The 24,130-nt window shown below is 39.0% G+C and overlaps 1 protein-coding gene across 2 annotated transcripts in view; it reads right to left on the bottom strand.

Moving 5' to 3' along the window:
* Window positions 1-21,925, bottom strand: part of mov10l1 (Mov10 like RNA helicase 1) — a 96,484-nt gene extending 74,559 nt beyond the window's left edge. For both annotated transcript variants that reach the window (XM_067452172.1, XM_067452173.1), the window contains exons 1-4: window positions 21,793-21,925; window positions 21,611-21,716; window positions 21,318-21,505; window positions 11,803-11,962 (exon numbers count right to left, since the gene is read on the bottom strand). In XM_067452172.1, the coding sequence (XP_067308273.1) occupies window positions 11,803-11,962; window positions 21,318-21,505; window positions 21,611-21,707 (445 nt within the window). In that variant the 5' untranslated portion in view covers window positions 21,708-21,716; window positions 21,793-21,925. The remainder of the gene's footprint in view (window positions 1-11,802; window positions 11,963-21,317; window positions 21,506-21,610; window positions 21,717-21,792) is intronic.
* Window positions 21,926-24,130: the final 2,205 nt, after the last annotated feature.

The raw sequence follows: 24,130 nt of genomic DNA, 5'->3' as shown, positions 1-24,130 counted from the left end.
ACTTCTTGACTGTCAAAACCATTTCTAATTCAATTGAAAGTTTCTTAGAAAGACAACATTAACAATAATTTACTATGTTGTCTAGATCCAACACAAGATGCTAGTACAGTAACAACAGGAAACTCCAAGTTACTAGCATACATAACTAAATAGTATGACAAATGTCAAATGACAAAGGTTAATATTTCCTGCCAGTGTTGTCATATAAATCTACAAAATACAACTGTAGATGCATGTCAATCCCTTTTGTCAGATAGAATTACAATTTGACCTATATTTCATCAACAACAGAGACCTTATTGTCTAGATAACGCTAGATGCTAGTACAGTAACAACAGGAAACTCCAAGTACCATACAAAACTAAATAGTGTGTCTAATGACAAAGGTTAATATAATTTTGTATTACAAAATACAACCGTCATTATGTTGCTTACAGATCGTTCACTCGATCCTTCTAGCAAACGTCACCTTTTCCACCATATAAGTTAAAACGACAGTCATTTGACAAGGCAATTTTGTAAAAATATAAGTTATATATTTATATTTTGGAGAACTGAAGTAGGCCTGTGATGTTTTTGCATGCGTTTCAGAGAACATCACAGTCACTGCATAGCCTACGTTGCGACTAACGTTATATAAACATGCAATATCGTTGACAAAAAAAAGACAAGTGTAAAATGTAGACTGAATGACACTAAGCAGAACAATTTCAAATGGAGATTGCTGAAATGCAGCCTACTTGTTTATTGGTGTTTTCAGATCATCCGCGCGTGAGAGAGCTCACGTTCATATGGTTGCCAGATTGGATAAGTTTAGGTAAAACACCAGATTGTATATTTCTTCTTTTCACAGAAAAGCTCTGTTTGGATGATATAAATTACTGAAATATCTGGACAATTTTTGCCCTTAAATAAGCCACATACCCTCTATGTAGATATCAGAGAACAGTTTTAACATTGTTTCAACCAGTGGTGGAATGTAACGAAGTACAAATACTTTGTTACTTAAGTACATTTTTCATCAAACACCAGTACTGGCTCCTTCATATGTAAATCTCATGCATGAAAAACATCACAAAAAAAATCTGTACTTTACTTAAGTAGAATAAATAGTGCATACTTTTTACTTTTACTTCCTTACATTTTGCAGCAAATATTTAACATTCTACTCCACTGCATTTCTACAACGTTCCGTTACATTTTCTGATCAGTTTCAGGGCTCAAGGTTAAGGCTTGTTCGGATAATTAATGGATAATAATAGATGGATAATGATAGAGGTTGACAATCGTGCAGCCTCTCGTGAAGAAATGGTAACAAACCAACGCCAACATTTTTACATTTTATAACATATAATACAGTTTTAAAAAAAATCACATGACATGACCAAGAGTGTGGTTTTCCTGAATACCATCACCACTGAAAATGTGACACTGATTTCATGAGTGTCACTTACATTCTAGACGCAATATAAACTGCTTTTGTTCTATTACAGCAGCGAAAATATTTCCAAGATCAGATCTTATTTCCACATCAGAACCACAACGCATCTCACAGCAATAGTGTGTTAATGAATGATTCAGCGTTTGAATGAATCGGTTTAATAAAAGATTCAATGACCTGCTCGTAAATGACATTTGAACGAACCGACTCAATGACTCACTCATTAAGACCTGCCGCCACCTACTGGTAGTTTAGTTTCATGTTTAACTCTGGGTTCGGGCAAAAATCCGAGCCCGGAGCCCTCCCCTGGACAGCACGCTTAATACGCATAATCTTTACTCTATTTAATTGATGTAAGTGTGAACTTATATTAAATACGTGTTGTGGTGATCCCATCTTTGTTGCGGTCTCGAGCGGGCCGTAAAAAATTGGGGGCTCGTCCGTTTCTTTTTTTTAGAGAGATAGTAGGCGTTAATACGTTTGTTTGAGATCGTGTTGTAAAAAACGTGTTTGGTAATTAGAAGCACCTGTTGGTATTTTCAGCAGCTCAGCTGTTTGCAGGAGAACGTGCTGACAGATCAATTGGTTAGTACTGCTCTTTGTCAATTGTGCATCGCAATTGTTTTTCCACTCATCTATATGAGAAAAAGTGAGGTAAATTAGGTGAGTTTAACTTTAACCTAACCTACGTTTGTAATGCGATATTGAAATGCTGTGAAGTTAGACTTTAGGCTACTCTTGTTTGGAATTTGTTTGTTTGACTGATAAAGGCAGTTGGGATTTGTGGTCGTTGTACATGTATGAAGGTTGTTTATAATAACTTTTGTGTGTGGTATATGTACATTGTTTGGTAGTCTCTGTTTGTGGGAGATTATAGCGAGGTTAAATTGGTTGTCTTCTCATATTGGTGACTTTTCCCTTGTTAGGCTTAAGCAACGCCTGCGTTGACTTATTTTTGTGCTGACGCTGGGCTGAGGGCACTGCCGCTTTATCAGTCTCTCTCTGGTTTATCCGAGAGAGGTCTGTACTGACGGTATTAGAGTGCTTAAAGTCACTTAGCTCTTAGTGGAAGCATGAAGTTTAGGGTTGAGGTAGTGTTGTGTAGGTAGTGGGGGAAGTCACTATATGTGAGAGGTTTGAAAAGTTGAAATTTATGTTTTAGAGGTTGACAATTGTGCTCTTTAAGATGACTTCATTGTTAGATGAGTTTGAGCGTCCGACTGAGGAGAGCTTTAATAAGCTTTCTAAAAAAACAGTTATTAGAAGTAGCAGAAAATTATAAAATCAGCCTTTCCACTAAGGAAAAGAGTTTGAAGGAGGGAGTGGGAATGGTTATTAAAGCTGCTCTTATTGATTTAGGTATTCTTGTGTCTGAATCAGGGAGATCTTTAAGTGTCACTGGAGATCAAGCACAAAAGGATGTTCCTGTTCATACACCTCTATCCTTGTTGTTTGAAGAGCAGAAGGAGTTGTTGCTCTTGGAAATAGAGAAGAGTAGAATCAGTCAAGAAGTTGAGCTGCGTAAATTAGATCTTGAAGCTCAAAGGCTTGCTCTGATTAAAGAGGGTATGTTGGGAGACCACTCTGAGAGTTTGCAGGCCCCAATAGTTAGTTCAGCTCCAAAAGCTTTTGATGTTTCTCGTTCCCTTAACCTCATGCCAAAATTTGATGAGAAAGATTTAGATACTTTTTTTACTCTGTTTGTCAGATCTTATGGGATGGAAAGATTGTGAAAGAACCCTACTTTTACAGTGCGTGTTTTGTGGTAAAGCTCAAAAAGCCTACTCAACTCAGTGTCCGCGACAGTCAAGTTTATAGTAGGGTGAAAGATGTGGTGCTAAAGGCATACGAGTTAGTTCCAGAAGCTTACAGGCAACGGTTTCGGACTTTACGAAAAGGTATGCAGCAGTCTTTTACAGAGTTTGCAAGAGAGTTAAGGATTCAGATTGATCGTTGGTGCTCTGTGTCACAGGCAGATGATTTTGAGTCTCTTTATGAATTGTTACTGTTGGAACAGTTTAAAAACACCTTACCTGAAAATGTGGCTGTTTTTAACGGAGCGTAATATTCAGAATGCAGAGGCCGCTGCTGTCCTTGCTGATGAATATGTTTTGATTCACAGAGACGTAAAAAAAAATAATTGCCGTCGTTTAAATGGCTCTGTGGAAAGTGCTCCTATGGAGAATCCTTCTTTTTTGCCTGGTAATGTGAAACTTGAGAAAAAGCAGAGAAGTTTGGTTGATAAAAGTGATCAATGTGCTTATTGTTTGAATAAAGAACATTGGAAAAAAGACTGCCCAGCTCTAAAAGCAAAAATGAACTGGTCTAAATCTGAACCAAAATCTGCTCTTGCAGCGTCTTCAGTTATCGAATTGGTTGATGTTCCTGGTGATGATTTGGCCTGTTTTCAGAAAAGTTTTGTGTTGGGTAATGAAGAAAAGTTGAGCTTATGCTCCTTTCATTACAGACGGCTTTGTGTCTCTGGTCGGGAGTGATGAAAAAGTCCCTGTTAAAATTCGCAGAGATACTGGCGCTTCGGAGACCTTCATTTTAGAGTCTGCTATATCTTTTTCTGAGGATTCCAGTACTGGAAATGAGGTGTTAATAAAAGGAATTGGGCTACATGTTTTGCCTGTTCCATTACAGACTATTGTACTTGAATCAGACTTGGTCACTGGTCCGGTTGTGGTAGGTGTGAGACCTTCTCTGCCAGTGGAGGGCATTTCTGTTATCCTTGGTAATAATTTGGCTGGAGGGCGTGTCTGGAGGGATCTGACACCTCCTATTGTAACAGGTTCTCCTTCCTTACCAGCACAAGCTGATATTGATCAACAGTTTTCGGAAGACTTGGGCTGTTACTCGGTCAATGAGCAAAAATGTGTCTGAAATTCAGAGTCTAGAGAAGTCTGATTGTGAAAAAAAGAGAGTGATTCCTGATTTCTCAGCAGGATTTGGTGGTGGCGCAACAAGTGGATTCCACCTTAAAGGAAATGTTTTCCGCCACGTTGTCAGCTGAAGAGATGGCGAGTGCAGCTAGTGGCTGTTTTATTGAGGATGGGATCCTGTTAAGGAAATGGCTGTCTGGTAGTGAAGTACCCTTGGGTGAGCCCTGTATTCAGGTGGTTGTACCAATGTCTCTTCGAGATACTGTGTTAAGTACTGCACATGGCGACATTGCAGGTCATTTTGGAGTTAACAAAACTTATAATCATCTGTTGCATTACTTTTATTGGCCTCGTCTAAAAAGAGATGTGAGAAAGTATATTAAAACTTGTGAAACCTGTCCAGGGTTTAAAACCAGCTCCACTGTATCCAATACCAGCGATTGAACCACCATTTCATCATCTGATTGTAGATTGTGTGGGTCCATTACCCCCTTCTAAATCAGGTAACTTATCTGCTTACAGTAATGTGCCAGAGTACTAGATATCCTGCTGCCCATCCTCTTCATTCAATCACTACTTGTGCCATGTTAATTTGTTAAAACCCTTTCATTCTCGTTGGCTAGTGTCAGAGAAGGCCCCTGTAGCGGTGGCAGTAGTTTCATCTGTGGAGGTTGTTGAGGATGTTAAAATACCTGAGGATTGCATCCTGCAGCCCCGGTTTAAAAACTCTGAAACGCTAAATAACTTGGAGGGTTTTGTGCAGCATTTATCCTTACACGAGAGGGCTGTGTTACTGTCTTTGATTTCTGATTTTTCTACGTTGTTTTCAGATTCACCTTCACGCACACATTTGATAGAGCACGATATAGATGTTGGTGATGCGAAACCAATATACCAGCGTTTTTATCGGGTCTCTTTGGATAAACAACGTCATATTGAGTCTGAAATTAAGTATATGGTTGAAAATGGCATAGCCAAACCTTCATTTTCAAGTTCAAGGCATCACCTTGTTTACTGGTGGAGAATGTACTGGCTGATGCCTTATCTCGTGCCCCGTGTGAGTTTTTGCAGCTAATAGTTGTTTTTTTCTTTTTTCTGTCTTCTCTTATTGTGACCGTGGCTTTTCCTGGGCACCGGGAGTTGCTGGTTCGAGTTGCAGAGGGGGGATCAGATTAAGAAAGACCATACTGGGTTTGTTGGGGGTTAATGATTTTTGGGTTAAGTGGTTATGTTTTTGTTTTTTGTAATTTTAATTAATTAATAATATTTTTCTCATGTTTTAGAAGTCCTTTGTAAGGATCCTCTCTCTTAAAGGGATCCCATGGTGTTGAGACTTGTATGGCTTAATATAACATAAATGATGTCTCTTACTGAATTATGTGGTAGAAAACCCATGAAAGATCTACGTTATTTAAAAAATCGATTTTATATTTGGACCATGGGCGGCGCCATTTTGTTTGCGTTCTAGGTTGATGACGTAGAGTGGTTGAACTCCTCAATCAGCTGGCGTTACCCGTTGCTATTTTTACCACAACGCAACTCGAAAATTGTTTCAGAGTTAAACAAAACCAATGAATTCCTTTGTAATTATACTTAAAACACACTCAAACATACATGTGCACACAAACTCACCTACACAAGTCACAAACAGATCGGCGGGCGCGCACACACACACCTCTGACAGACTGCTCTGTCTCAATCGCATGCATCATCACCAAAACATCCTGCCTCTCTTCCTCACGTTACTTTATCCCATCGTCCTACCTAGATATTTCCCTCTGCTGGTCACATTAGGCATTATAGTTAATTTACTATCAACAGTCTATCTAGGGAACAGGATGTGTTGAACAGGATATCAACACGGGAATAGATTGAGGGTTATGTATGCGCGCACGCAGTGCGTGCGTGTGTGTGTGTGTTCGCGCCGATCTGTTGGGGTGTGTGTGTGTTCGCGCCGATCTGTTGGGGTGTGTGTGTGTTCGCGCCGATCTGTTGGGGTGTGTGTGAGTCTGTGTGAGAGAGAGAGTTTGTGTGCACATGTATGTTTGAGTGCGTGAAGTCGGACAGCTGTTTGTAAATCGGCTTTACACTCGTTATTGCGGTGGAACGTGAGACTGAATGACTGCACTCGAACATGTCCACTATGGTGTCGGACAACACTACAAATGTCCGTCCCTTCAAATAATGCCCTATTTAAGGGTATAGGGTCGATTTCAGATTCAGCCCCTGTCGTGGAGACTGAGCAACCCAACATCTCGATTGAGACAGAGCCTGTCGTGTGCGCGCCCGCCGATCTGTTTGTGACTTGTGTAGGTGAGTTTGTGTGCACATGTATGTTTGAGTGTGTTTTAAGTATAATTACAAAGGAATTCATTGGTTTTGTTTAACTCTGAAACAATTTTCGAGTTGCGTTGTGGTAAAAATAGCTACGGGTAATGCCAGCTGATTGAGGAGTTCAACCACTCTACGTCATCAACCTAGAACGCAAACAAAATGGCGCCGCCCATGGTCCAAATATAAAATCGATTTTTAAAATAACGTAGATCTTTCATGGGTTTTCTACTACATAATTCAGTAAGAGACATCATTTATGTTATATTAAGCCATACAAGTCTCAACACCAGGGGATCCCTTTAAGAGGGGAGGTGTTATGGGTATGGGTGTGTTTTTGTGTGGTTCTGTCTTTTCTTGTAGGTGGCCGCAGAGATGGGGGACACCTGACTCCAATTAAGAGGCAGCGATATATGTCGTGGTTTCATGCAATGGAGAGAGGACGGAGAGTTGACATCTCCGGCTGGCCTCTGCTTGCCTCTCTTTGTATTGTTGTCAGCATTTGGCATTTTGTAAACCCCTAGATTGTTAGATAAATTTAATTTCTTATATTAAATACGTTTTGTGGTGATCCCATCTTTGTTGCGGTCTCGAGCGGGCCGTACAATTCATTTAGGTTTGGAATGACATTAGGGTGAGTAAATGATCACATTTTTGGGTTGAACAATCATATTTTCCAACAGTTAACACATCATTTAAGTAAGACACTGATATCTATCTTTCATGAGGCTATTAAATTTCATTAAATCTATTAAAAAAAGTTAATAAAACTTTTAAAAAGCTTTGTCTTTAATTCATGGGATCTAGACTTAAAGCCGTTTTATAGACTGTAGTTTAACTGTAGGCCAGTGTTATTTAAATGTATGATCATGATAGTCACAGGATAAAAAACAGACTGTTAAAACCTTGCTCCTCATTATGGCTATATGGTTTCTAAAACTATATAAAACATATTTAAACTATTATATTTGTAAGTTAAAAAAAAATGTAAACACCTGTAGAAAATACGAACACAGCCTCTATAAAAGTGATTTATATTCTGCAATATTAATTTATGTAATATAGCAACATGTTTAATAAATGTTTCTTCCAAAACACCATATTTCTTCGCTGTTAGTAGCTGTAGAGTAAGTTGTGGTTCTGCTAAAGTGAAACATTTGTGTGTATTGTCGTTTTCCACTTTACCTCGTCATGAATAGGCTACATGCTCGCGGCTGTTTTCAGCTGATTCACCACAGAACTGTAATATTTCATATCACACGATTGTATAAAACTAAATTCAGAGTCAAAGTGCCTTTCAAAGAGCAGTATTTAAATGCAGCGTACGTTCCTCAGTGGCTGCGCTGTGCGGATATTCGCCTTTTGCAGTTCCATGCGCTTAAATAACACATAAATAAATAGAAAAAAGCGCCTAATATGGAGGGGAGGTCTCTCTCGCTTTGGCTTGTGAATTCAGAAGACAAAACAATGGGCCGCTGTTGCTGCATGTTGTCAGTGGTACAATTTTTTATTTTATTTTTTAAACACTATACCGGCCCCAAAATGCGTCGGCCCACCAGGCAAATGCCCGGTATGCCAGATTACCAGTCCAGCCCTGAATGGTACCAAGACTTTCCATGGCTACATTACAGTCCATCATTGAAAGGGGTCTTGTGTTTTTTTTTTCTGCAGCAAAGATTTTTCAAACCAGTCTTCTTTAGGTCGTATAGCTGATGTTGCTTTTATTAGTACAGGCTTTAGAAACTGGAAAAAAGCCAATGAAAAATGTACAGCACACCAGACCTCCCAAGCCCACTGACATTATTTTACTGTTAGTGCACATCAGTGAAACCCAATCAGTTCCCAGTTATCCAGTGCATGGGGTAACAAGCAATGTCTTGCCACCTCCTGCTGAGGAAAATTGTTAGCTCTGTACAGCATGTGGCAAAAAAGGGGAAATCTTTAAGAGGAAAGAATGAATCTGTATCAGCTCCTGAAACTTAGGGCAGAAGAGGATGATCCTATTTTATTTAAATGGTTAATGGTTCACACAACTGCATACACAAGCCCTATATCACAAAATGAAAGCCTGAATATTATGGCAAACACAATTTGAGGCATTGCAAGTGAGATTAGTTCTCCAGCCCTTGTTCGGTTTTCTGTAATTGTTGATGGTACCAAGGATATCTCTGGTGTTGAGCAGGAAAGTGTTTGTCTGACCTTGTCCCACGAGGAGTTTGTGTTATACACAGTTTTGGGAGTAACGCATTACAAAAGTAATACATTACAGTAACTTATTACTTTTTGATGTAACGCAGTAGTGTAAGGCATTACTAATGAATTTTCAGTAATATTTTACTCGGTACATTTTCAGTAACGCTTGTGGAATAACAGAATAAGACTACTGCACACCGTGGTTTTGATTTTTTTTATAGTAATAAAGTAATTTAGTTAAGTTAGAGAACAGGCCGTTTAAAAAAACACTGAAGGTGTCTGCTAAGAATGCGAACGAGCGTCGTAAGAGGAGTCAGATCTTGAGCTTACAGATGATCGTGGAAGATTTATTTCAAAGTGAAATGTAAAAGCGCCTAATAAAGGGAGTTTGGCCGCGCATTTACTGACGAGATGCCATTCACGGTGCGCGCGCATTGGCGCTTTTTTAAATAATATGGAAGCATAACTTTCATAGGAATTCACTGAAAGCACTCGCTTTGCATCCACTCCCGCTATTAATGCCTGAGCGGCAGTGCGCATGCTCCTTTCGGTTAGATAGAATTAGTGATTTAAAAGCCCAGATACCGTTATTACCGGTGTTGTCACTCACTTCGATTAACCGGTGGGAAAATGTCCCCACAGTCACATCTCTACTGTACATTCGTGAGATGGATGCGCATTGCTTAGAGATTATCACAGATATGGACAAGAACGTAGGCTAACAGTCAAATGTAAATGCAGTCAAATGCAAACTGTCCAAAACCGAAATTCTATTGATGTCGCAACAATAAGAAAAGAACAATTGCGCATAGTCATAACTTAGAGTTTACACACAGTTCTGTTGTGTCTATGAACAGAAGCTATTCCCAGATATTGCCAGATAATCACTTTACCTCTACAAATACAATACTTATAACAGAATTGGATTCTTTGTGATTCTGTCTGTCATGATTTCTTGCATTGTCTTGAGCCATTCTCTATTGTTTGCCTGGATAGCCCACAGTCATTATGGTTCATCATATTTCCTTCTACTGGATGTAAAATGCCTTCTGGTAGCCTACATCTTAGAATGTTAAGAGTACTTCTGTAGTTATTTTGGTGAAAGTAACTCAAAAGTAATACAGGAGTAATGTAACGCATTACAATTCTGAGACAGTAATATTGTAATGTAAAGAATTACTTTTAAATAGCAATAATAAGTAATCTATAATATATTACAGATTGGAAGTAACTTCCACAACACTGGTTATACAGTTTATCAAAGACAACAGGCCAGAGCATTGCCAAGATGTTAAATTATGTGCTATTAAGGCTCAATCTGCCCATGTCTGCTTTACGTGGACAATTGCAATGGTGCCTCAAACATAGCAAGGAAGTACATTGGTGCACAGGCAGAAGTGAGGGAGCAGCAGCCATTAGCCCTCTATGTGCATTGTGTCTAATCACACAGGCTGGCTGCTTAGCCTCCCCAATAATCCGGAACTGCCTTTCTTGGGTCCACAAGTTAGGCATCCTTTTTAGCCAGTCAGAGAATGTTTGAAAACATAGTTACCTCTGAAAATGTACCCATCACCACACTGAAACCCCCACGTCCAACCAGGTGAACTGCGTGTAATTTTGCTATAATAGCTGTGCTAGGGAAGTATGAGCAGGTATTTGGCAGCCTAGAGATGGCGGCAAAAAGTGTATGTAGGGCTGTATTGATACACCACTATTTCTTTGTGACTAATGTGTAATCTCAACAAATTTATTAACATCTTGGGTTTTAAATATTTAACAACAAAAATGCCAACAAACGGCCACTATTACCACCTTTGTTTTGTGATCAGTTCCACCACCTGACATTTTGGGGGTTTAAGATTAAAAAATAAAGAAATAATTAAAACTAAATATGCATTATTTAAATGTACAAAAAATGTAATTAAAAACTATATAGGTTTTATAGAATAAAGTGATACATTTCATGAATTTATCAAATTCTTTTAAAAGGGAATATTACACTTGACACAAAAATGTTCACGTGATGTCACTGACCCTTAAATGACCCGGCCTTAACTCTTTTCCCACCAGCATTTAAAAAAGGGTTTTTGATCATTTTCATAAAAATGTAACAGCCCAAAGAATATTTAGTTTTATGAATATCTGAGCATGCAAAATAAATATATCAAAAGAAAGAGCTGACCCTCTTTGAAAAAAAAAAGTGCATTCCTTTTTTATCAACACTTGATTATGGGTAAGTTTCATTAATAAAAAGCAACATTTTGAACAAAAAGCTGAGAAAAATCAAGTTTTTGTCAAATACTGTATGCAGAGATTCAGAACAAGGATCAAACAGATGGAGTAGATCGAGTCCATCAACACCTTGTTTGGGGGGGGTAAGTGTAATTCAGCCAGTGTTAATTTATAACAAATAGCCTATATAAAAAATACAAATTCAGAAAACTATACGAGGTAACATTAACCATGCGTACAAGTTAACATTCTCTAGATTTGTGCTTCTATGTGAAAGTGCAATAATTCAGATGTAAATAGACATTTCTCAAATGACAACAATTCTCATAATTATAATAGAGCAAAATAATAGTTAGCCTGTTTATCAATTTAACATTGTGCATGTTTTCATTGAGCAAAACTAGACTAAAATGCCCAGATTTTTAGTCAACTAAAACTTGACTTAATAAAAACAGTATGATAAACACTAAAAGTACATTTAACACAGGACTAAGACAGCTAACAAAACTAACAACAGCTCAAACAGCTAACAAAATTAACATGTCCAAACTCAAATGCTCTTTTTGGATTGGGGAAAATGTTTTGTGTTCTTACAGTTACAGATACATAAAAGCCCTTTAAATACTTACACACTGAGATAATATATCAGTCTGTGAACTGCAACAAAGGCCTGTCAAAGCATTATATCGAGCATTAAAGCGAATAAACTGCTCTTCTGACCTTCACATAGGGCCGATCGTGGGAAATACGTTGTCTGGTTTATAAGTCCTCCATCTCGATCACATGATGTCACTGTGCCAATCAGAGGCCTGGGTTTGGCAGCGTCCTTGTTTAGTGCCTCTGATCCTCCACTCTCCCACATGTCCTTCTGTCGTTCCACCTGAAAACAACAAAATTAAATTGTACACGTTTACATTTTTATAAATATACTCTAACATCAACACTTAAAAAAAAAAAATCCTTTTTTTTGTCTAGCTGTTGCATCATATATATGATGCAACATCTAGACTGTATAATCAGTTATTTCACAGTTAACTCACTTTGGATAAATCTGCTAAATGAATAATTAAATTAAATGAATCCACTGTAATATTTGCTTTGGGCAAGTGAATACACAAAGGTTTTCATGACAATGAGCTTAAAGGTACGGTAGGTTTTCCTAGGTCATCGCGACTTAAGCCGCGTTGCGCGTTGTTGGGCAAGAGCTCTGCGTGCGCACTCACGGTCGACACGTCACTGAAGTGAGTGAACGCTGGCGTGTGTATCTGCCACTACTCATGGGTTTTTTAGACATTTTAAAGGGTCATGAAACCCCAAAACACTTTTTTTGAGATGTAAACAGATATGTATAGGCTGCACATCATTGAAAACACTAAGGGTACTCATTAATGGTATTCATATGTGAAAATAGTTATTTTTGCATTTTTCAGAGCGATTTCTGTCTTCCGGTTTGAAAAGCTTAGTCGGAGCAACGTCACAAATGCTGACGTCGGCGCGGCCTTTTCGGTCCATGTATGGGCTGCTGGGCACATGCTGACGTCGACCGCTCCGAGCGATTCTCGATATATATTCATGACATAAAGCTCATACAGTCCAATCCCTGCGCTGTAGTATGCATAAAAGATAATTCAGTTAATATGCATGAGACAGTCACTTCGTCAGGCTTGTCTTCCATCATTATTGTAGAGATATGTTAGGGAAGTTTTGGAAGCAGCGTGCGGAAAAGTCACGGAGGAAAGCTAGGCGTTGTGCTGATACGAAGTAACGTAAAGGGCGCCGAGCGAGCTGTAACCGGCGCCGTCTGTGGAAGCCTTTGCTACAAAGGCTCGGTAAAGTAAAATTAACTTGAGCAATCGCACGCCGAACCTGCAAGCGTTGACTATCTAATTTTTGTCAGGAAAATAACATAGTGCAAAATAACCCATCTGTAATCTGTTGGATAATGAACAAAAGCCACGACCTCTCCGTTTTATTTGTGGTCACAGCCATGCACTAAACAGCATGTGTTCGGGCTCTTAGTGAAACAGCGTGCTGCATATTTGGACAGATATAGATTTAGCTGCCGAGTGATAGACAGCGCGGATCGTCACGGCAACCCAGCGCGCGTCGCTCTGTGCTTCAGACCAGCCTCAAACCCCTTCGCTTTTACCCGATCTAGAATTACACATCTCTTATCACATCGCATGTTGGGTGGTTCACGTTCTCTTATCACGTCGGCGCGTTGTTCATCTTGCCAAACAGCGTGCATATTTGGACAAATATAGTTTTCTCACGTTTGCAAAATATTTTGTCATGCAGAATAACATTTATTTTCATTTCTCACTGAATTATGCTGGTTTGAAGAGCTGAATGGTTTGCGATCTCTGCTGCACGCCACTCATAGCTCTCTCATTCGCTGTACTCATCCCTCATTTAATCTCACTGTGGTAAACTATGCCAACGTGAACCAAGAACATGTCTCAGAACCGCTGTAACTGCTGCTATCACCTACTGACACTCCCCTATTTATGCAAACATTCCCTCTTTCCACACAATACCATCCCACCTTTTCACAGTCGACCACTCCCCTTTTAACAAGCCTTTTCAAATCGAAGGTGTGAAAAAACACCGCTGCAACAGGGGGGTTTCATGACCCTTTAAAGTGTTACCAGTGACATTTTTTTTATAATTATAGGACTCGATATGTTTTAGAAGGACTGCCCTCACCGGTTGGAGACTTTCTTGGCTTGTCAGAGCGATGAAGGACGCGCAACAGGTGGATGCCGCTTGATTCTTGTCTACTCATCTATGGTAGGACTGAACGTCTACTACTAACTCTGGACCTTACGCGGGAGCTGACAATGTTAACCCTGCTGCTGATCTTTGTTTGTTTGTCTTTCTGCTGATCGTCAGTTTCAAGCGGATCTTATCTGTCAACCTGCATGCTCAGACTATTATTATTTTCTACTCAATATGGGCTTACATTATTCATATGACCTACTACGTTTAAAATCTGCGCTCCGCCTGCCAGCTGGAGTTTATAAACATTGTGCTGCCCTGGGAATTACGCGTCGGCCACGGTATGTACATCGTGGATCACGTCGCTGCTATCGCAGCTTTCAGACAGTTTCCTCGGATGGTTACATTCCGGTCATTTGGTCTTCACATCGCCATACCTCAAATGGTGCAACTGCTGTGATAAGGAGTGTCAATGTCAACAATTTCAGTGTGTTAAAATATACTGCCAGTGTCCTGCCGAAAAAGTCAGAAATGACCTCTATAAAAGTGGGTCTTTTAAATGCTCGTTCTATATCAAACAAGACTTTTATTCTGACTTTTTTACATCGCGCTCGCTGGATTTTTTGTTTATTACGGAGAATTGGTTAAATTCTGGTGATCAAATGGCTCTGGGTGAATTGAAACCAACAGGCTGTGACTTTCTGAACTCTTCCCGGGCCCTGTTTTTAGGGACTCTTTTAAATGCAGATTATTATCCTCAGAAACATATTCAAGTTTTGAGGTACAGTTACTGAACATTGATACTCTGGAATCTTTTTTCTATGCCTTGGTGTATAGACCGCCTAAAGTGAATAAGGATTTCATCCAGCATTTTTCTGATTTTCTCTCTGGATTGGTGTCTCGCTGTGATAAACTTCTGGTCCTTGGGGATTTTAATGTTCATTTATGCTGCCCATCCAAGCCTTTGGTGAATGAATTTCTTTCTCTTATTGAGACTTTTAATTTCACACAACATGTCACTGGTTCTACTCACAAGAAAGGTCACACATTAGATCTTGTCTTATCATATGGCATTTCTGTATCTAATTTGGTGGTTTCAGATGAAGGCATCTCTGATCATTATTCAGTGGTATTTGATGCTGTTTGTTCTTATGTCCCTCCAACCTTTTCTCAGCCTTTACATTATGTGAGGTCCGTTACTTCCACCACTGCAAGCTGTTTTACTGAATTGTATTTATCGCATTTCATTGACAATGTCTCAGATGGGCATGACACGGAAATGCTGGTTGAAGCTTTTAATAAGTCATGTATACTTGCCCTAGATAATGCTGCTCCTCTTAAGATTAAAGAAATGTAAGGGAACCTCTCAACCTTGGTTAAGAAATGCTACCCGCTCTCATAGACAAGAGTGCAGGAAAGCAGAACGAAAATGGAAGAGAGAAGCTTCAGAATTCATTTGAGATGCTAAAGGAGTGCCTAGCTAACTATCAGAAGGCAGTTAAGGAGGCAGAAATTGAATTCTTTTCAAAAGTAATCTCAGGTAACATTAACCGGCCTTTGATACGGTTGACCATGAGATTCTTCTCAACCGTCTGGAATGTTGGGTTGGTGTCCAGGGTACAGCCCTTCAGTGGTTTGCATCGTATTTAAAGGACCAGACAGTTGCAGTGAATCTGGGACACTTTACTTCCACATTAGCACATTTAGTTTGCGGTGTTCCTCAGGGGTCGATCTTTGGACCGTTGCTGTTCTCTCTGTATATGCTTCCTCTAGGCTCCATTCTTCAGAAGCATGGTATTGCATATGAGTTTAGATAAAACATGCTCTCTGCATAAAGTACAGGAATGTTATAATGATATAAAGCTTTGGCTCTCAAATAACTTTCTCCAATAAAATGAGAGCAAAACTGAGGTTTTGATTGTAGGTTCTGCATCATCACATGCTTTAGCTGGCCAGCTAGGTTCCCTGTCCTTAAAGCTTGATGATCATGTTAAGAGTTTAGGGGTAATTACGGACTCATCCCTAACCTTCAACAGACAGATTGGGGCCGTGGTTAAAGGTAGCTTTTTTACCCTGAGATCAGTTGCTAAAGTAAAGCATTTTTTATCCAAAAGGATTTGGAAATTGTGATTCACTCCATCTCATCGAGGTTAGATTATTGTAATGCGTTATATATATTGGACTCCCCCAGACTATTTAGCGCGCATACAGCTAGTGCAGAATGCAGCTGCAAGGTTTCTAACAGGAGCGAGGAAGAGATATCATATTACCCCTGTACTGCAATCCTTACATTGGCTCCCTGTGAAATTCCGGATAGATTTTAAAATTCTCTTGTTTGCCTTTAAGGCAGTTTCAGGCCTGGCTCCTCAATACATTAGCGATCTTCTCATTCCCTACTCTCCCTCTAGAGTTCTTAGGTCCTCGGACCAAAGGTTCTTAAAGGTCCTCACTGTAATTTTAAAATGAGAGGAGAGCGCGCTTTTTCCGTGGTAGGTCCGAAACTTTGGAATAGTCTCCCACTTTATGTGAGGTTAGCTCCTTCAGTTGAAGTTTTTAAGTCGTATTTAAAAACGTATTTATTTTCTTTAGCATTTGAATGCTGAGTTTGCTTGGGTATATGCTCCATTATGCTCTATATGCACCATTGACGGCTAAATCCAAGGGCGGGATAAACGGCTGTCTTTCAAATTCCCTCTGCATGGCATGCACGCAATTGGATAGCGCCATAACCAACCAGAGCAACGAAGGTGAAGCAGAGCTGGTTGAAAGATTAAACTTTTGCCATATTTGGTCGGCAAAACTCCGAACACATCTTCCCTTCTTAAGATTGACTTCAGTGCCGTTCCTTGTTCTTTTCTCAGAGAAAGGCTTAACTCCAAGTCTTCCAGAGTCGCGGTCAAAGCTGATTCGAAAGACCGGCGTTCGCCAGTTTCTGTGTTTACTAGTAACACGCAAGCGCAAATCTGCTGTCATTATGCTAAGCCACGCCCACCTACTCTATACACGATGTGATTGGCCCTACCAGAGTTTGCCATTTACAGCTCAGAAATGTATTGAGAGTTGCTAGACGACACACACGGCAGATTAGATTTGCTGCCTCTGGGGTGCTTCTAGATTTCTAGGCTAACTAAATGCCACTTTAAGCAGAAAGTCTCAAATGGAGATTGCTAAAATGCAGCTTACCTGTTTATTGGTGTTTTCAGATCATCTGCACGCACGAGAGAGAGCTCACGTGCACATGGTTGACAGATTGCACATTTCTGTGATTTATCAATTAAAAAGCTTAGAAACTGAAATGTTCTAGCATATATTTCTTAGTAAGTAAAGCTCACAGTTTCACTTAGTAGAGAGGCAGGTAGAATTAATTCATATGCAATCCCTCTCACTTATGCATTCCTATTAGTGATCGACCGATATATCGGATTCTCGATATTTTTCCCGATATTTAAACATTTTCCCATAATCGGGTATCGGTTTTGTAATATCAGATTTCCCGATAAAAGGCATACGTTTTGAGAATTGCATACAAGCGTGCCGTTAAGAGACTGTCTGAGGGGAGATGAGTCAACAATGGTGTTCAAAGGTAAAATAACCTGCATCCCTTAATTAATAAACTTTGTTTAACATTAATGCACAATTGAGATATGCACAAATAAGATGTTATGAGATGATATTATGTAGTTTAAACTTGGCGCTGTAGAGACGAACTCACTGATGGAGTCGTCAGGTAATCATCATGGCGTGTCACAATAAAGACGTAACTTCACATGAATGAAACAAAACAGACATGAATAAGAGCATGTTGGAAGTAAAAGCATCAAATTTCTTTCTTTCTGTGTGTTTATTCTCAGTCGCATTCAGCCGTTCATCACCGAGTTGTTGCTCCAGCATATAGGCTAACGTTACGGTAGGTGTAAACAAGACCGACTCGTTTAAAACTCCTTAAATTATATTAACGTCTGCTATATAACATTTATATAATAAACATTTTATTAATTACAGCTCCATGAAAATTAATTATTGGCCACCATGAATGAGAGCAATGTTGGAAAGCGCTGAACTTTTCTCTCTTGGTGTTGTTTATGTTTAGTCGCGTTCAGCCGTTCTCTCACTGAGTTGTTGCTCCAGCATATAGGCTAGTCACCGTATGTAAACAAGACTGACTCGTTTAAAACTCCTAATTATATTAACGTCTGCTATATAACATTTATATAATAAATATCTAATTAGTTACAGCTCTGTGAAAATGTATTATTAGGCCTATCTCCACGAGACGTGCAAGTTAAACGCAGAGATGAAAACAGCGTTGTCGTCAGCACTTCATAGACTGACACAAACATTAATTTTGAGACCGTACTAGACGAGATTGACTCGGTAAGAAAAAGAAACAACCCAGCGAATACATCAAAGCTATTACAATTCCAGAGAATATTCAATCTTTAGTCTATTAAACACATAAACCTTTTAAAACTGTAGTTTAAAATGAATGCTTATATTTATGCTCATAGTTATGGGGATTTGATAGACTCAACTCTCATTTATGTTCTCCATTTGAAAATATTAGACTTTATAAATGTATTTTGCCTGTTGTTAATATGGCTGTATTTATAAACAAAAAGGTGAAACAGCATTAATGTTAAAAAGACTGCACTGTATTTAAAAAAATGCAAAAATTTTCAGACTATTTATTGATGTAAATGTCTTTTGTTCTGTATGTAAGGGAGTGAAACCGCAACATTTACAGTGTTTAAAAAGCTCAGTTCAGTGCTGTTGTTGTAATTGTAAAAAACATAAATAACACAAATAAATATCGGTTCTATTAGGGCTGGGCGATATGGAGCAAAAAATATATCTCGATATATTTTGCTATATCTCTATATACGATATAGATCTCGATATCTTTACAGAAAAAATAACCCCCTAAAAACTACAGCAAAAACAAATATGCCAAATACCACAAATTCTTTTATTTTATTTTATTGAAGTGCAAAGACGTAGTCAGTTCATGTAGTGCTTTTGCGACATTTTTAAAAAAAATCTCCCTGATTACATAAATTATAATAATTTAACTGTAAAAGAAAATAAATAATATAGCCTTCTTTTCATTTATTTCATGCTTTCAAAAGATGAATCAAAGACTCCCTTTTTACACTTAAAGTAAACAGTAAGCATTTTGCAGAAAGATGGGGGCATGACGGAGATATAAATAAACTGATTTTGTCATAACACCATTTCCTGTTAAATTTGTATCAAAATTCAAACAGTGATGTTTGTCATGAGTTTGACAAAATTCAAACTCATCATGCGGATCATGTAGGCTACACGAGCTGAATTTCACTTCTTTTCCAGTTACAGAACGAAATATGAATGTCAGAAGGTAGGCTATATGATAATATGATACAGTACAACTTACAGAAGAGCACCGCGTGTCTCAGGACACCCGGGATGTCGCGTTTTTCCCTCTTGGTTAAAACATGAATAGACCTATTCATCATAATCCTGTGATAAAGCTGACAAAATAATAATAGTAATGATATTGCAATACTTTTTAAATGTTTTCAAATAATATGCGATCATTTTGACATTTTAACCGAAAACCATGCGATCAGTTAGACACAAATCATAAACTGGCATGATTGTGACCGTGTCTCACACCAATAGTGTCAATCACTTGCCTAGAAATCTAGACGCACCCTAGCGGCAGAAAATGTAATCTGCCCACAAGTGTCGTCTAGGAACTCTCAATACCCTTCTGAGCTGTATTCCTCAGAATATGGACGGGCCAATCACGTCGTGTATAGAGTCGGCGGGCGGGGCCATAATGACGATGGCCGAGTTGCGTTTGCGTGCTTCTAGTAAACACAGAAACTGGCGAACGGCGGCGGTCTTTCGAATCAGCTTTGACCGCGACTCTGGAAGACTTGGAGTTAAGCTTTTCTCTGAGAAAAGAACAAAGAACGGCACTGAAGTCATTCTTAAAAAGGGAAGATGTGTACGGAGTTCAGCCGACCGGATACGGTGAATGTTTAATCTATCAACAAGCTCTGTTTCACCGTCGTTGCTCTGGTTGGTGTAGCGCTATCCTATCGCGTGCAGAGGGAGTTTGAAAGACAACCGTTTATCCCGCCCCTCGGATTGAGCCTTGTCTATGGTGAGTTTCCAGACCAAACATCTTGATGTGGGACTGGCTTGTCAGGCTAGTCAATCACCTGACTGTGGGTGAAACTTGCGATTTGAACTATGATGAACATTAATATTTCTTTATGGATTTTTGCAAGCAGTTGTGTTAGAAGGAAAACATGGTCTCTAAACTGAGTCCTGAACAACACACGCGCTTGTCAACATAACTAATCCTCACCTGGTTGTGGAAGCAGCCGTGTTCAATGAGACAACACACGAGGGGAGGGGGACAAAAGCAAGAGGAGGGAGGCGTGCGAGCGGGGGCGAGCACAGCACAGGGCAAACAAGCAAAGTGGCGGAATCAGAATTAAATATAAACAATATATACGATATGTCCAAATCCATATCGAGTTGAAAAAATATCTCGATATATTTTAAATATCGAGATATCGCCCACCCCTAGGTTCTATATATCGGGTTATCGGCACATAAACATCCAAATAATCGGTCGATCACTAATTCCTATACATGTAATCTTTATTGTGCTACTTTATCTGTATCTGATTCGGAACGAGCAGAAATCTGTGAGAAACGTAACGACCCAAAGACAAAAGAACTGATACAAAAGCTGTTATGTAGCAGCAAAAACCTTATTGGCAGCACTGTGGCATATGCCCTAGCTGTCCTGTACACAAGACAAAAAGGTGTTCGGTTCGCAGCTCAAGGTTCAGGGTTATTTGTTCATTAATGACGTTATCAGCGAATACTCAACGTCAACTCAAATTTTTAAAAAAATGTCAAAATGTTTTGCTAAACCAAAATGTTCTCCTCACTGCTCAGGTTTGAATGTAGTACAATTAAGGCAAATACTGACAATTCAAAACAACATAAACTAAATCTAAACCTTGACAAAAAGTAGTTTTTGAGAATGTATAAATCCAAATTCACAACTTAATAAAAATAAGTATTTATAAACCACTTTATGTAGTTATATAGGAATAGTGGTCAAAAAACAACATTAAATCAGTTTTTTTTACTCCCACCATAAAGGACTAATCTACTTTCCAAAAATTGGATTTTGAATGTCTTATCTCTATTTTAACATAGAATATTGCTTTAATTTAAGATATTATATATATTTTTTAATTATTTTCAATGGGGAAAATAGCTAATACATCTTTTATAAATATTGCAAAGTATCATACCCTCAAAATTTAAAATAATAATAATTTGAAAAATATTATTGAACAAAAAATATTCCTTTGGTTTTATTAAAAGGTAAATTAAGGCTTCAGTCACTTTTGACCACGAAAAAGAGCGTGAGCCCTAAACGAAGAGGACCAGAGTTAAGAGTATGAAGACATAAGAACAGCAGAATGCCAATTGTCCAATCTCACCCTGAGTGCCCTCCACTGTCCATGGGCTCCTTCCCGGACGGCCAGAGCCTGGACCGTGTCTCCTACACACAGCACGGCTCCTCCTAACACAACTTCTGATGTGAAATATACTGCATGATCTATGAGACCATAATCCACACACAGATGCGTCACGACGCCCGTCTGCACCTGCCGGATCTGCGCCACACCTGAACACATGCAGCAAAACAGCTCAGTCTCACCTGTGCTCACATGGCCGACTTTAAAATATCGATTAAGCTCTACTAATTTCATTTAATCATTCACTCACTCACCTTCAAAGTGAGGATCCTGCTCCTCCTCATCCTCCTGAGCTCTCCGCCACAGCGGTGAAAGCAGCTTGGACATGAAACACTGCACGACGCTCACCATGATTACTATCTGCAACCAAACAGAGCAGTTGTTCAATATCACTTCAAAAATAGCCGCAAATATTGTTGTTTAGAGTTCCCAGTACCAGATGGACACACGTGTCCTAACAGGGAGAAAACGTTTGCGCGCGTGACGTAGACGCTTGATAAAGCTAGTACGCGATCAACACGTGACGATGAAAATTAAAGTTTGCTAACGCTTTGCTGCATAGACTCTTCCTGCCACAATTTCCATATGGGACCGCAAGTATTCAGGCTCATGAAAAACATAAAATTGTTTATTTTTATTTTCCACCACCTTCATTTTGACAATAGATGGCACAAAATCTCACCTTAGCACTTTTGATGAATGGCTCTATTTTTTATTTTGTCATTTCATCTGAATATCAACACTTGTGAATTTTGTGACCATGGTGATCAATAGTATTGTATTATGTTGAATATTGTATTTTTTATGTCTAGATTGTTAAGGACAAATTTATTTTACTCTACGGTTGTTTTAATGTTGTTTTTGCCAGAATTTGCCACAGAATTATTATTTTTAAATGTAATAATTATTGTAATTTATGTGGCTGTTATTCTCCATTTACATAAATTAGACATCTTTGCTTTCGTTAAAACTATGTTAGTGTGGCACCATGTAAAATTAGACATGAAAACAGTAGACCCCCCATTTAAATGTTCCAAAATATCCAGAGTGTTTATGTTTCATGGACTCTTGTTTATTATTTTGAGAAGAGGTGAGCAGTAATAATGTATTCATTTGGGTGTATGCAGTGTCATAATAGAGCCAGACCGCTAGGGGGAGCTCTCGCTAAGGTCTGCGCGAACGTGAGTAACGGAAGAGTGCGTGCAGAAATGAATAGAGAAATGAGTGAATTGAGATGCTCCATTCATAATTGACGCTGTATATTATTCTATGTTTCAGGTAAGATAAATCCTCTGTAATACAAGTTAAAGAGTTCATGAACACTTTTCAGTGACGTTTTAATGTGTTTAGTAGTTCTTGAGTACAAAACAGTGTTTTGACTACCCGTGTATGTAACGCAAGTGTAATGGAGAATAATTGTCGTGAGTTAATGCTGAGAACAGAGATCGCTATACTGTGTACTGTTTATACTGTGAATTGATAGAAGAAAAGGTTGTAAAGAGAGTTAATTTGTTGCCTGTATAATGGATACACGAATCAGTGACTAGTATGTGAGTTCAGTGAAGCACATGGAGTTTACTAATGTCCGCCATTTTGTGTAAAGTGCGTCATATTTTCGTAGTAGAGTTAACGTAAGCACAAATTAGTTTCTTTTCATGTGCATAGGACAGAAAGAGTCATAAAGTGTGGCACGTGAGAATATCATCATTATTTAGACATATTCAAAGCATGTAATCTATGCTTTAACTGGAAATGTACATACACTGAAAGGGTTTAACATACCAAAGGATTGTTTAAGAGTACAAAATAAGTTACATTTAGTTTCTTTTGTGTTTATTGAGCAAGTGAATGTTTATTGTGACACTGAGTATAAGACATGTTGACGGAAGAGTGCGTGCAGAAATGAATAGAGAAATGAGTGAATTGAGATGCTCCACTCATAATTGACGCTGTATATTATTCTATGTTTCAGACCATTCTTCAAATAAATGTGTTGCACTGGAAAGACGCCTGTTTCTTTGCAGACCTGTAACATATTTTGGCGAGCCAAACAGCCAGGAGAGGTAGAGCAGCGTGACGAAGACTACCTCTTCATACAGAGACGAGCTTAGATATGGAGAACAGCCAGCACCTCTATGACCGTGTGAGCGCCGAACTCTGGCAGCTAGACGAGGACAATCTGCAAGAGGTTTGTCGATACTTGAAATGTGATGTGTCCTTAGGTAAGCCCAGACGGTGGCTCATCAAGACAATTGAAAGCATGTTGGACGAAATGCAGGAGAACGAGGGGGAAAGTGAGGTCATTCAGTGCTTAAAAGATCTACTGTCATTCATTAATGAGGTAAAACAAGGAACCACTGATGTGGAAGGGATCATTGAGAAACCAACTCAAGTAAGAGGGCTGGAAGAAAGGTATCTTAGCCCCTCACAAAAAGAGGAGGAAAGTTACTGTAAGGCTGAAAGGATAATAGACAGTCACAAGCCTTTTAAAAGTAACACAAGGCAGGATAAGAGGATTGAACAGTCTCAGAAATTGACTGAAGTGACTTTGAGAAGAGAATTCAAGATCTGGGGACAGATAGGAGAAAGTGGACAAAAAGAAAAATTGTCTTACCCTAGTCTAATTCGCCAGATGGAAGTGGGAGTAGAAAAGGGCCACTCTGAGACTGAAATAGTAGAGGCAGTGGTCAGGGCAGTCACTCCAGGGTTACCTCTGAGAGATATGTTGGAGATTAAGCGTGGTCTGACGCTCCAGTCACTATACACCATCTTAA

Source organism: Pseudorasbora parva, chromosome 9 (assembly GCF_024679245.1).
Source record: "Pseudorasbora parva isolate DD20220531a chromosome 9, ASM2467924v1, whole genome shotgun sequence".
Taxonomy (NCBI): domain Eukaryota; kingdom Metazoa; phylum Chordata; class Actinopteri; order Cypriniformes; family Gobionidae; genus Pseudorasbora; species Pseudorasbora parva.
The sequence above is the reverse complement of the archived record's forward strand: the minus strand, read 5'-3'. Positions and strand labels throughout refer to the sequence as shown.